Source organism: Etheostoma spectabile, chromosome 3 (assembly GCF_008692095.1).
Source record: "Etheostoma spectabile isolate EspeVRDwgs_2016 chromosome 3, UIUC_Espe_1.0, whole genome shotgun sequence".
NCBI classification, from domain to species: Eukaryota; Metazoa; Chordata; class Actinopteri; order Perciformes; family Percidae; genus Etheostoma; species Etheostoma spectabile.
This window is the reverse complement of record NC_045735.1, coordinates 24,773,651-24,786,181: the sequence shown is the minus strand read 5'-3', so window position 1 is coordinate 24,786,181 and position 12,531 is coordinate 24,773,651. Positions and strand designations below refer to the sequence as shown.

At 39.8% G+C, this 12,531-nt stretch overlaps 1 protein-coding gene across 2 annotated transcripts in view; it reads right to left on the bottom strand.

Moving 5' to 3' along the window:
- The window catches only part of tlcd2 (TLC domain containing 2), a 29,405-nt gene that overhangs the window by 3,076 nt on the left and 13,798 nt on the right, over positions 1-12,531 (bottom strand). The window contains exon 5 of one of the 2 annotated variants that reach the window (XM_032508733.1): positions 3,278-3,283. In XM_032508733.1, the coding sequence (XP_032364624.1) occupies positions 3,278-3,283 (6 nt within the window). Of the gene's footprint in view, positions 1-3,277; positions 3,284-10,709; positions 10,716-12,531 lie in introns of both variants that reach the window. The other variant, XM_032508725.1, reaches the window with a different exon arrangement.

The following is a 12,531-nucleotide window of genomic DNA, read 5'->3' as shown; positions in this document are numbered from 1 at the left end:
AGGTGATCACCTACAGAAGAAGACGAGGAGAAAGAAGACAAGGAAGAAGAAGGTTACAATCAGAGCATACAAATACTATATTATCAATATGATACTGATCCTTAGCGGACTATGAGTCAAGACCCCTGGGCACAGAAATGCATGGTGTTCCTGTGGCTGAGAGGAGTGGATCGGCCCTCAACTCAGGCTGTGCAAGACACTGAACCCCAAGTTGCTCCCTGGACGCTGTAGGTGGCTGTCCACTGCTTCTAATGCTTGGGATGGACTCAATGCGGAATTGTACTACATTGTATTGTATGTGACAAATAATAAAAGGTTATTTCTTCTTCTTTAAAGACCCAACCATCTCTCAGTAAGACAAATACTTTGTGATGGTTTTTCATCTTTTTGTTGTTGTTTATTTACCACTTTGTAGTCATTTTGCTTCTCTACGTAGTCAAGTTGGGACTCTTCAAGGGATTTTTTGCAGGTGACGGTTGGGGGGGGGGGGACCCTGATACTTTGGGCCCCTGTTTGTTCAGTCATCCATCCATGATATTGGAGTGGTTAAGATATCACCTATACCACCTTCACAATTCCAATGATGCCAATAGGTATTAAAAAGTATAGATAAAGTACACAACTGTTAAAGCTTGTTCAGGTTATGTTTTAAAGACTACAGTACTTGCAACTTTGACAAGTCGATAAGGTTTAAAATAATCTTATCTAATATCTTTAAATTAAGGGGATTGCTTTATATTTAGTCAAAGCAGTGGTCAAGCAAACTCTTTATTATTTAATTAAATTAGGCTTCTTGTGCTGATGTACTTTAAACTACTTAATCAATGACCAAGTGGCAGGACACCACCCCAATGACTCATTTCTGCTGAGCAGTTCTTATGAAAGTGTGTGGTAACTAACAAACAATATCCACAAGATGGCAGCAGCATCCCTCGAAACCAGTCGGAAACCGGTCAACACAAATCCCGTCTTACACACCCATTCTGACACCATCACATTCACCAGCTTCATTCACACTCAGAGCACACTCGTATAGTGTAGCAAGAGGACAAACCGTGTCCAGTCAGATTGCACTTAACACTTTCTTCCCCCTCCACCACTAGTCTTATCAACAAGGCCCAGAACCCACCCTGACTCTCTCCACACTCCACCTCTGGCTCCTCATGCCACTGTACCTACTCTGATGTACCATTCCTTTTTACTTATTTTATATTTTATCTTTATTAATACATACTGTGTATATATTTATACTTATTTTGTTCATATTCTTCTTATATTTAGAGAATGTGTGACCTGCACCACCAACACAAAGACAAATTCCTTGTATATTTAAAAAAACATACTAAAGCCCTTTCTGATTCTTAAATCTATGGCTCGTTACCACATAAACTACCACGTTGATAAATCAAGAGTGTATTGTGGTGGACAGTGAAGGAGAGATTGTAGTAGAAAAGCACCACAAGTAGGAAGCAGTCCAAAGCAAGCTATGTCTCAGGTTTATTTAGTCAGCTCATGGGACACACTGTGGTGTGAGAGCACGGCCTTCGCCATCGAGGCTCAGCTGGCGAAGCATTTTGTGTTTGTGTATCTCATATGAGGTCACAGGATGCCCTCTCTAATGCAGAAAACAAGTCATGTGATGCATTGTAGTGGGTTAGAGAAAGGGGCATGTGAGGAAAGTCAGCACCAAATTATCCCTCATTGACTCTTTCACTTCCTGCAAGTTCACATAGCTGTAATGAGTTGTTAGTTTCAGCAGCGTTTCTTGTTATGTGTGCGGTTAAGGCACTGCTGTCATCAAAATGGTTTGGGGTCACACAGATCCAATAAGTGGACCTGGAAGTCTGGCCATTTGTTTTCAAGATATCCTGTCATGGACTAAAGTGTTGAGAGGGAAATTCTGACCTGTAAATTGTACTATGGTTCATTAAAAATGTCTACAAATAATCCTCTGGGAAAGATCATAACCTGGACCAAAGTGTTGCAGAAACAGAAAGACTTCTCCATCCTCAGGCCCCATTGCTATATTGGGGAAAAACACTGAACTCTGTAGCTGAACAATAAAAACAGTGATTTGAAAATTGGCTCTGACTCACACAAACACCCTAAATAACCACAGCCAAAATCAAAGTCCTCACCTGTTGTCACGTTATAATGACAGTGATGAGGAACAAGGTCAGTTACAATTACAATGAAAGTACAGCGCAAGTGTTGGGTGGTCATTGTACTGTATATTTCACTGTGGTCATGACGCTCTGTTATCAAAGTCACAGAGGCAGGCAACAACAAATGAATCAACTAACTAAACTGGTAACCAGTGTCTAATGGAATTACACGCTTTGTGATCATTGGAGTTAATATGAATATCCATTGGACTGGTAAGCAACTCTCTCTCGTAGGCTTGTTCTGCACCTTGATGGCTTTGATTCTATAAAATGGCTAAAATAATGTTAATAAAGATGACTATGATGAATCAATTTATTATTACACAAATTACATGGTTTTTATTTAGCTAAAACCAGAGTACAGGTGGACTAGCAGGCAACTGCTTACATTTTACCCCAACTATGACAAGCAAATTTGTATTACTTTTTGAAGCAGCCTTCTATTCCACCTTAAAATCACCTCTACAAATTAAAATGGTGTATGAAGTTGAAGTCTTCAGTATCAGTGCTGGACAAAAATTAAAGGTGGTCATTTAACCTTTGTTTTGTTTTTGAGTTAGACTGCGAGCCAGAACTCCTTATTAAACACACAGATGCAATTCCTTACACAAAAAAAAAAAAAGAAATCCCACCACGCTCACTTAAATACAGCCACAATACATTCAGTAAAAGTGGTGTGTGCGTTATAAAAATGTTAATACAAACATGCAGCAAAGACAGGACCCTCATCTGTACCCTGAACATGCAAAAACAAGACCTCTCCCCCCCCCCCACACACCCACCCACACACCACACCCACACACACACACACCACACCCACCCACACACACACACCACACACACACACACACACACACACACACACACACAACACACACCTCTCTTTGTTCCTCCTGTTATATAGTTTTATTGACGTAATCTCTCTTTTCGGGTGATCAGCCAATGGCAGTTATGCGCTACATAATCTCAGAACACTGATAGCACAACGGCTCACAGGGCCACATCATATAACACACAATAAAGTCAAACAACAGTAAATGTACAAGTGATAAGTGACCATCATATGTGGACAGAAGAGCCCCAATGTCTGTATCATCCCAGTCTAGCAAGGGAGGCCACTGTAAATACCATACTAGGTCATCATCAGGTCATCAACAGCCCGATGTGGTTCAACAGCCAACCAGTTGCACTCTCGGTGAGCATAGATGAGGCCTCTGTTAGGACATGGGCCAACAACTCACACACCGTGTACTGCTGTCAGCACCACGAGCTGAGAGGGATTCCCAATAATCCCACACCAGCCCCCTGGATCCATCAGATGATTAGAAGGATTCAGCATTAGCTGGGTTTACTGGAATAAACTCTGCTAAAGCTCAGCTTTACAGCAGCCCAGACACTACTGTCCAATTTTAGTGGACAAACAGAAACATGCGTTGGTGCTAGCAGGAATTTAACCACAATGGCAGGATAATAATAATACAGATTAATAATGAATATGACTAACTTTATTTTTATATCACTTTAAAAAAGGAAAAAGTACAAAGAAATCAGAATAGTAAGACATAACAGAAAGTTGAACACACACACAACAAAATAATTTATAATACAAATAAAAAATATAAGCAATAAAAAGACATCAAATAAAAGCAAGTCTATAATTATAATAAAATAAAAATAAAATAATATAAAAGTCCAACAATGTAATGGAACTACCTCTTCCGGTATCTCAGTTAATTCAAAATTACAATATTTATTTTTTATATTATTTTTTATACTATTTAATCAAAGAGCTAGTTTTGTAGTGTGGGAGTAGTTTTGAAGTTAAGTACAATGTATAGCTCCAAAAGTTGAGAGTGATAGTGTGATATGACTGAAAACACTAGAACAGTTTATGGACATTTTGGTCACTTCTTTTTCCAAGGTTAAGAATTAACTTTCAATCAACTTCTTAACAAGCGTGGATGTTATTAAAACACTCAGGAATAAAAGAAATCTGACAAATGGGCAAACTTCATCTTCTGAGAATAAATGTCTTATACAATCCAAAGCTCCAAAACAGTTACTAAAGGACCTTATGGTGTACGGAAGAGGATTAGGGCCACTGGTGAAATATTTATGTGAGTTCTGATTTAAGTGAGAATAAAGTCAGAATTCTGACTTTAATCTCAGAATTCTGAGGAAAAAGTCAGAATTCTGAGATTAAAGTCAGAACTCACATACATTTTTCACCCGTGGCCCTAATCCTCTTCCGTGATGGTGTGCTCGTTTTGCCAAATGGCGTTTCCACGAAGGAACTTTCAATCTTGTCTCCTAAATATAAAAATTGGAAAACCGTCTCATAGAGACAGTGAGGTGGGTGGTGCTTAGGTTTAAATGGGATGGAAGACGACAGAAGAAGTCTTATTTATTTATTCATAACCTTTAAATTGCACTTATATACGTTAACCTACTGTTTATAGCCACCTCGATAAAATCCAAGCAAAGGGCTGAAAACAAGGCGGTGTGGGTGTTTGTTACCTGCATATATCCCTGTGGGCTCAATTAGAAGATCTCTGCACCCTGGTGATAGACCTCCTCCCACTTTTAAATGGGAACACTGGGTGCAAAGATGGTAGGCAAATGCTGTAAACGGTGGTTTGATATGGATGGACAAAGAGGCAAAAAGAGGCTCTGGCATGGGGGGAAAAAAACACACATCATCCCTAACCCTGACTTTTACCCTATAAAGCAAAAAAACACTAACCACAGTTTCAACCAACAATTGGGACAAAGTTCACAAGATAAGAAAGTTTGTGTCAAGATGGCAGGTATTGACAAGCGTTTGTGCTTAAGCCGCTATAGGGGAATCTGTTAAAGAGGCATGCTGAAAGGAAACTCAGGGCAAGATAAAGTTGATAAAAATAATAAAAGATATCTTTAGCCCCAAACAGGATTATAAAGAAAGATAACACCTGAGAAGCAAAGTGGCTGCTGCTTACTATGTCAAGGTACCAGCCAAGGTAATAAGCGGCACCTTTTTAAATAGTATACCATTATATAGCTTTCTTGTCTTCACTGTTTAAATCTACAAGGGTGATGTTAACTGTTATTTGCTTGTTATAGTATTCTGTAAACATTTTTATGAAAGAATGTAACAAATTGTTCATCAGTTTCTAGTTTACTAGTCACTGGTGTAGTTATGCTATATATAAAACATGCTTCTCTGAGCTGGATGTAGGTGAACATGCACATGGTAGTTTAGAGACGCTTGTGTGGCCGTTTCTTTTTTTTTTACTTGTACAAACAACTTGTGCTTCTGGTAAAAGCATAAATCCATCTTTAGTTAAGCGCTTAGCACTAAAGTACGGGTCACGGCTAGTTCTGCCATATACTGTATAGGCTCGGAGGTCTGAATGTGTGAATATCATTATTACAGTATGTAGGGCTGTAATGACATGGAAAATAAAACCTAAATCGCTACATTCAGGTCCACGAACCTGTATTCCAACTCCCAGAGTTATCCTTCTCGTCCAGATCCAATGCTACCACATCTTTAAATTACTAGTAGTCCTTTTGGTGTCTTGTTCCTGTTTTGTCTGGTAAATTTAGCTAACTGTTCAAAAGAGGGGGCACAGTAACGCTAACAGAGGTGTAACGTTACACCTAAGTGGCCACTGTTCTAACTCGGGTGTCTGTGTCTGTTTCCCTACGGTTCAGTAAACTGCCGTTAGCACCCTTAGCACCGGAGTTAAGTGCCAACTGGGATGGTTGCTAGCTGGCTGGGGGCTGACTGAGCTCTCATCCCAACTGAAGCCTTGCAGTGCCGGGAGACTGAGGCAGAAGACAGGGGTGTGCTAGCTAGCTAAATTACCATTAGATTAGTTGTCTATCTATACAGTTGACGTTACTGATGAATTTGTGGGTTAGCTAGCCCAGAGTTGTTAACCGTTTTCAAAACAATCCTACTAAAAATAAATGAGCGTGTTGAACGGTGGCATAATCTTACGTTACCCACCAAGAATTACGTTAGCATTAGCTACTTGCTAACCAGCATCTTTACTGTAGGCACCAAAGCACTTTTCCTCTTCGTTCCCCAACAGGTTGGGAGGAGAAGAAAAAAAAGCATCGATGTTTGTATCAAATTGTGGGCCAAATATCATGAACTGAATTGCGAATCGAATCGTTTCAGCCCTAACAGTACATGGTGTTCTGTCAATCTCACTCTGCCTGCAGGATTTTCCGGAATTAAAGCAGACACAAAAAGGTTATCAAAGGTTTCCATGTCAAACCAGTTTACCTGCCTAAAGCTCATAACATGCCCGATGGCTGAGTTAAACGAGAATTTTAAGTTCATTACCAGCGCAGCATGTTTTTAAAAAAAATTTTTTTTTCACAATGGATGAAATGATAATGGAACGGTGTGAGAGAAATAAAGACAAAAGGATTGTTAGGAGGTTAGGGAAGGACTTTAACACAGAAGATCCATTAGAGTTTGACACAGTTTACACCAGTTTGGATGTGTGCATTGGTGAGATATGTTTAATAACCACACACAAGCAAGACAGTTTTGATGCTTATATAAGCATTTCCACACCCATATTTGTTACGAGGTGAATAAATGTATTCCTAACCTATCACTTACTATACCTTGTGACTGTACTGCATGTGTGTATGGTGTGTGTGTGTGTGTGTGTGTGTGTGTCAGAAAGCGTATACTGTAAGAGCCAAACCACCAAAGACAACGTCAGCAGCAGATTTTCTGAGGTAATTTAAGCATTAGAAAAAACAAACCACTAACATTTAAGATATCTCACCCTCAGCCCTCCGACACAAGAAAAGAGCGTCCATCATCACATTCCATCAAAGCTTGTATTCAGATTCTTAACCAGCGCTTGAACTGGAATAAAGGAGGTGTAAGTACTGTCAACCTGCATATGAAGCCATTATAAGGAAGGGGTGGTTTATTTACAACCAATAGAATATGTAAAATACAAAATACACTAATCAAAATACATTATACTTCAGCATTACCTATAATTTTCAATTACTGGCTCCAGTTTGGGTTTGTAAAAATTTTTGCTCTGCTTATTTGATTGTCCAATAGATGGCATCTAAGACAATTATCTTTCAATCACAGCGTCAATCAGCCATTAAAGGCAAAATACTCCACAGGACCGACATTTGCCTTCCAAATATAAGCAAGCTTTTTAGACACCTATTCCACTTTCTAAAAGAGGTTTGTGCAAAACTTGACACTAAATTAGGTTTAATTTTTATAATATTTTATTATCATGCAATATTTACAAAGGTTCAGTATGCCATATTGAATGCTTTCTCCCTCTTACAAGAACAACGTGTAGTGTTGAGCAAATAATGAATACTGCCTTTAAAGTTCTATAAGTCATGACCACAACACACGACCAATTTATGTCACAAAGATTAAGAAGTTTCCTAAAAATTGATTATTGGACAGGCATAAGAAGGTGATAGGAAATGGCCAAGTGAAGTTGATGGAGAGAAAACTAATAGGACGCTTAGTATGTAAACCATCTGGTAATAGGCAGACCAGCTGTGGGGTGATGAGCAGGTGGGAGGGCCTAACAAAAGCTCCAAGTCTCTGAGAAGAAATAGAGGGAAGGCTGTGTAGCTTGGAAACATGAGACACACACAGTTCAAAGTACACGTACAAGTACACACGTACACACACACACACAAACACAAACTGTGGGGATGGTGGTCATAATTTTTATCATGCGACCTGTGTTATCTCCTGTCAGCTGACAGCGGCACAGCCGTCCAATTCAACAGCCCACTGTCACAAACATCTGGTCAGAAATTCAACAAATGTGCCCAAACACAATTATTTAGGGCAAATATGATCAGGTAGCATTGCGTTGGAATTGATTTGTAAGTGCACTGTATGTGTGTTATACCAAGTACAGGTTGAGAGTCTCTCTTCATCTTCACTTCAAGGTGAGGAAATGGGTGCATCTTGGTGGACTTGTAGTATTCGGGCACTGGGTGTGAAGGGAGAAGCAGCAGTTTGCATTGCCTTAAGAATATTGTATATCTCAGCCATTACCTCACTCCTCAGTGGCCAAGGAAAGATTCCGAATGCTCTTAATGCTCATTAATACCAGGAAGCAACTGAATGCTCTTGAGATCCAATGATATTCCCGATGTTCACTTTCACTGTTTACTTTTTTTATCTGTGACTGCAGAGCACATTAGAAATAAAAACATATTCCTTAACAAATCAAACTATTGCACTAATAATATTCCCCCATTGCAACATCATTTTGCTTCCAAAAAAAGTATTAAATGCATATCCTTAAAGAATAGTTCAGCATTTTGGGAGACACGCCTGTTGGCTCTGTTTCGCTAGTTTGTACTAAGCTAAGCTAACCAGCTGCTGGATCCATATTTACCTCATACAGATACTATGAGAGTGGTAACAATCTTTGTTTTATTTTTAATTATAGCATAAAATATACTAAATAGATTTTTATACTAGCCTACTATTATAGCAAGGGTTTCTGGTGAGATACAAACAAAGGAAACCTTTTACAAATACTGTTTACTCAGGTTGGCTGCGAAACATCAAAAAAAAAAAAAATTCACTTATGACAAACGTTCAATGTGAGGTTGTTCCTGCGCTGTACTCTCACATGCTTGCACACCCGCCTACGCTGCCTGTGGAATCATACCCAAGTATTCTGGTATTCCCACTGCAACTGGATCTCAGCCAAATGTGTTCTCTATCTTTTTTTATGCTGTGGATCTTGGCTATTAGGTGTGCCACTCAGGAACAACAATTGCACAGTTCCTACTTTGACCACACCTTGCTTTTTCAACAATGATTCTAAGTTTACCAAGTGTCAACTACCTTTGTTTTCTGAACCTGCTGATGGATGGATGCCTCTACAAAACAGCATTCCTGGTTGTCATGACAATTGCAAACACATGCCACATCCTTTTGTGGGGCACTCTGCCTTTCTATCCTCTAGCCTCTTCGGAAAACATGGCACATGTGTAGGAGTAACACAACTGTTCTTTTCTGCTGTCTACCTGTAGCCTGAATACAGTGTAATACTGGCTTATTCCCTCTAGCCTGCTCTGTTCAGGATGGACGGCACCTGCGTCTGAATGGCTTATGTCTACCTCACACTAATAACATGATTTCTTTTTAGCCTACAACATCAGTTTTCCTTTTTAAATTATCCACTGTTGCCAAGACGTACCTTCCTCACTTTAAATTCCAAACCAATGCTAATAGTTTTCTTCTTCTGTTTTTACGGTCACAACAGTCGTTAATTATTTGAGATATTTCTCAACAGTGAAAGGGTGTGCATTCTGCATGCTTTCTCACTCTCAAACGCACATGGTAATAAGTCTTGATCTCTAATTATATATTTGCTGCTGTGTAATTACATCAAGTCAGCAAATATTTACCTGACTTTTAAAGACAGCTCATACACACATCCTGAAAGTTGACAGCAGTTTTCAGGCTTCTAATAGTCCACTGGGACGGCTTTTGAGTGCCTCACAGCAGCATTTCTGTGGTTGATAAAGAGACAAGAAGCTGCATCCATCGATCTGTGTGTATTGTTTTGTTTGTTGCCTTTGCATTAGATGAGTGTGAACTGTTTGACACAAAAACAATGGAAGAAGAAATTCCTCAATGTTAGACAGTCACACCATGAGAGCGACAAAAAAAAACAACATCCCAAAAAACGAGAAATAATACTACCAGAGCAAAGAGGCTCTCATTGGTTTGTCGCCATTTGAGGGGGTGGTACAAGCTGCAGAGAGTGGGTGGACGAGGGGGGATGGGGGAGATTTTTGGAGTTTATACCAAAGATAGGGGGGTTGAGAACGAGGCAGCGTGTGTGTGATATATGGAGTGGAGCTGCAGCACAGAAAGGTTTAAGGGGGGTGAACACATTCGTAGAAGCCCTCTGTGGAAGCAGGAGTTGTGTGTGTGTCTCTCTCTCTTGAGAGCCTGAGGTTTATGTGGAGACCAGATGTCTCTCCCCCTCCACCTCAGCATGTACACAGACTGTGCCAAAAAGATGAGACTGCTGAGACACAGACACACACACACACACACAACGCTATTTACCCACCAAAAAAAATAATCTATGTACACATTCCATTTTCTATTTTTGCAATACGTCTCTCTTTCTACCATCTCACTGGCCATTATCATACTCAGGATCTGGCGTGAAATTGTTGTCTTTGCATCGTGTAAGTGGTCCGTTTCAGAAAGGAGGTTTAACAAACTCTGAGTCCAACCCTGAACTCTGAGTTGATTTACCCTGAGATGGGAAACTGAGTTTGCGGTTCCAGAACAGCTGATTTGAGTTGGTTTAATCAACTCAAAGTACAGTTAAGCGCATCACCACTACAATAAAAAAGGCAGCATGAATGGAGCCATGATACTACGATTCACCATGACAACAACCACAAACAAATCAGTCGGCCTACTTTACCTTTTTGGAACTGCAACTACTCGTGCGCACATACAGAGAGTTTGAACATATGTTTTGTCAAAAAAAAGCAACAAGGCCGCTGCTGTAAAATAGCGAGAATTGGTGAGGGAGAAAATTGCTGCTTGAGTCAATGCATAAGTTCTAACAGAGTGTATTAATTTCATATTTAAATCACAAGTAACCTAAAATATTACTGGTGAAACTGTAATGGTATTACATCTATAATTTCATTTAGGTGCGGGCAAAAAAGTAAGCTACCACTAATCCCCTTCTGAGGTTGCAGTACCATGTCATTAACAGAACTATAATTTATAATCATTTAATTCTTTTGAATGGCTCTCACTGGTTCGTGTCCAGGGAACTCAACAAAAACGTTTCAGAGCGAGTCCCACTCTTCTGACGCCTCTGCATACAGTGGGTTTACTAATATGCTCCACATCACCAATGTTGTAAAGACAACTGCTGTTTACAAAATACAATGCGACGCAAAGAATCTTCTGGGATGTAAAAGCACGTCCACAATGGGGGACGTTAGCGATGAGGACGGCTAAGGTATCTACATATATGATAGAGTATGATCGACTTTGAAGAAAAAAACAATACCTTTCAAATGGTTAGTTATCTGGAAATGAAAATACATCTACTTAGATTGATATTGTCGTTTGTGGGCAGGAAAGCCATTATTCATTATTTTCCCTAATGGTTGACAGGAGTTTTTTATTTATTTTTTTTGATAATTTTTTCAATATCTTCTCCCAACATATGTTTAACTCCTAAACTCCTTAATTTGAGAAATTTTATTTTATTACTCCCTTTTAATTCATGCATGTCACAAAACTGTGCTAAAATGTGCCTGATACAGACTGAATGAATGATTGAATGAATAAGGAATTGAAGGGGCGCTATGTCAGAGGGAGACTGAAAGAAGAAAACCGGCTCCTGACCAGGTTAGGTTCACAAACTCAGTTGCCATAGTAACCGACTCTGAGGTTAAGTAACTTCTCTTTCTGAAACAACTGGAGTTACCCCTCTCTCGCAGGTTTGATTAACCTCCCTTTCTGAAACGGAAAACCCAGAGTTTCCCCTCATCTCATCTCAGGGATGGGATAACCAACAGAGTTTTCCCTAAACCTTGCTTCCTGAAACGGACCCCAGGCCTCCTCAATCAATCAACTGTAACTTCTATTTTTCATTTCAGCTAAAACAACAGACGTTCCAGCAGTTTATGGTTTGCAAACATCATGTTGACACTGGAGATTTTAAATAGCCACCCTCACCACCACCACCAAAGTGTGGGTCAAAACAGAGGAGTGGCAGAGCCCACAGATTGTGCATGGATGGAAATATATCCGTGGGCTGGGTTCACAAAAACAAAGACATAACATACATACAGAATCAGCGGCTTCAATATCAAGCGTTTTAGGCATGCAAAGATATACTACAAACAATGCTCGACACTTCTATTTTACATGAACACTCAAAATGCTCTTGTCAATGCAAGATTAACCACTGGAGGATGTACATCCATCAGGAGACACACTAGCTGAGCTTCAGATATGATTGAATAAATAGGGCCACCTCAGCTGCTGGCTTATGGTTTTTAGACAACCAGCAGCTATTGGAAGGAGTTGCTGGCACAAAGACAAGGCAGAAACAGGCGTACAGGATAATCAGGTTCTAAATAGTTGAAGATGTAGACATCCGCGGCAATCCAGTGACATGTGGTATCAAAGCAGTTACCACATGGCCAAGACCGAAAGCAAGACATCCTCTCACAAATCTGTTTTTACGCCTGGTAAACACAGACAAGTTCCATTCATATCTGAGGTTGGTAGAGGGTTCCAGAGGAAAAATGTGACTGAGGTTGAACAAGGCAAATACGAACATACAAACAC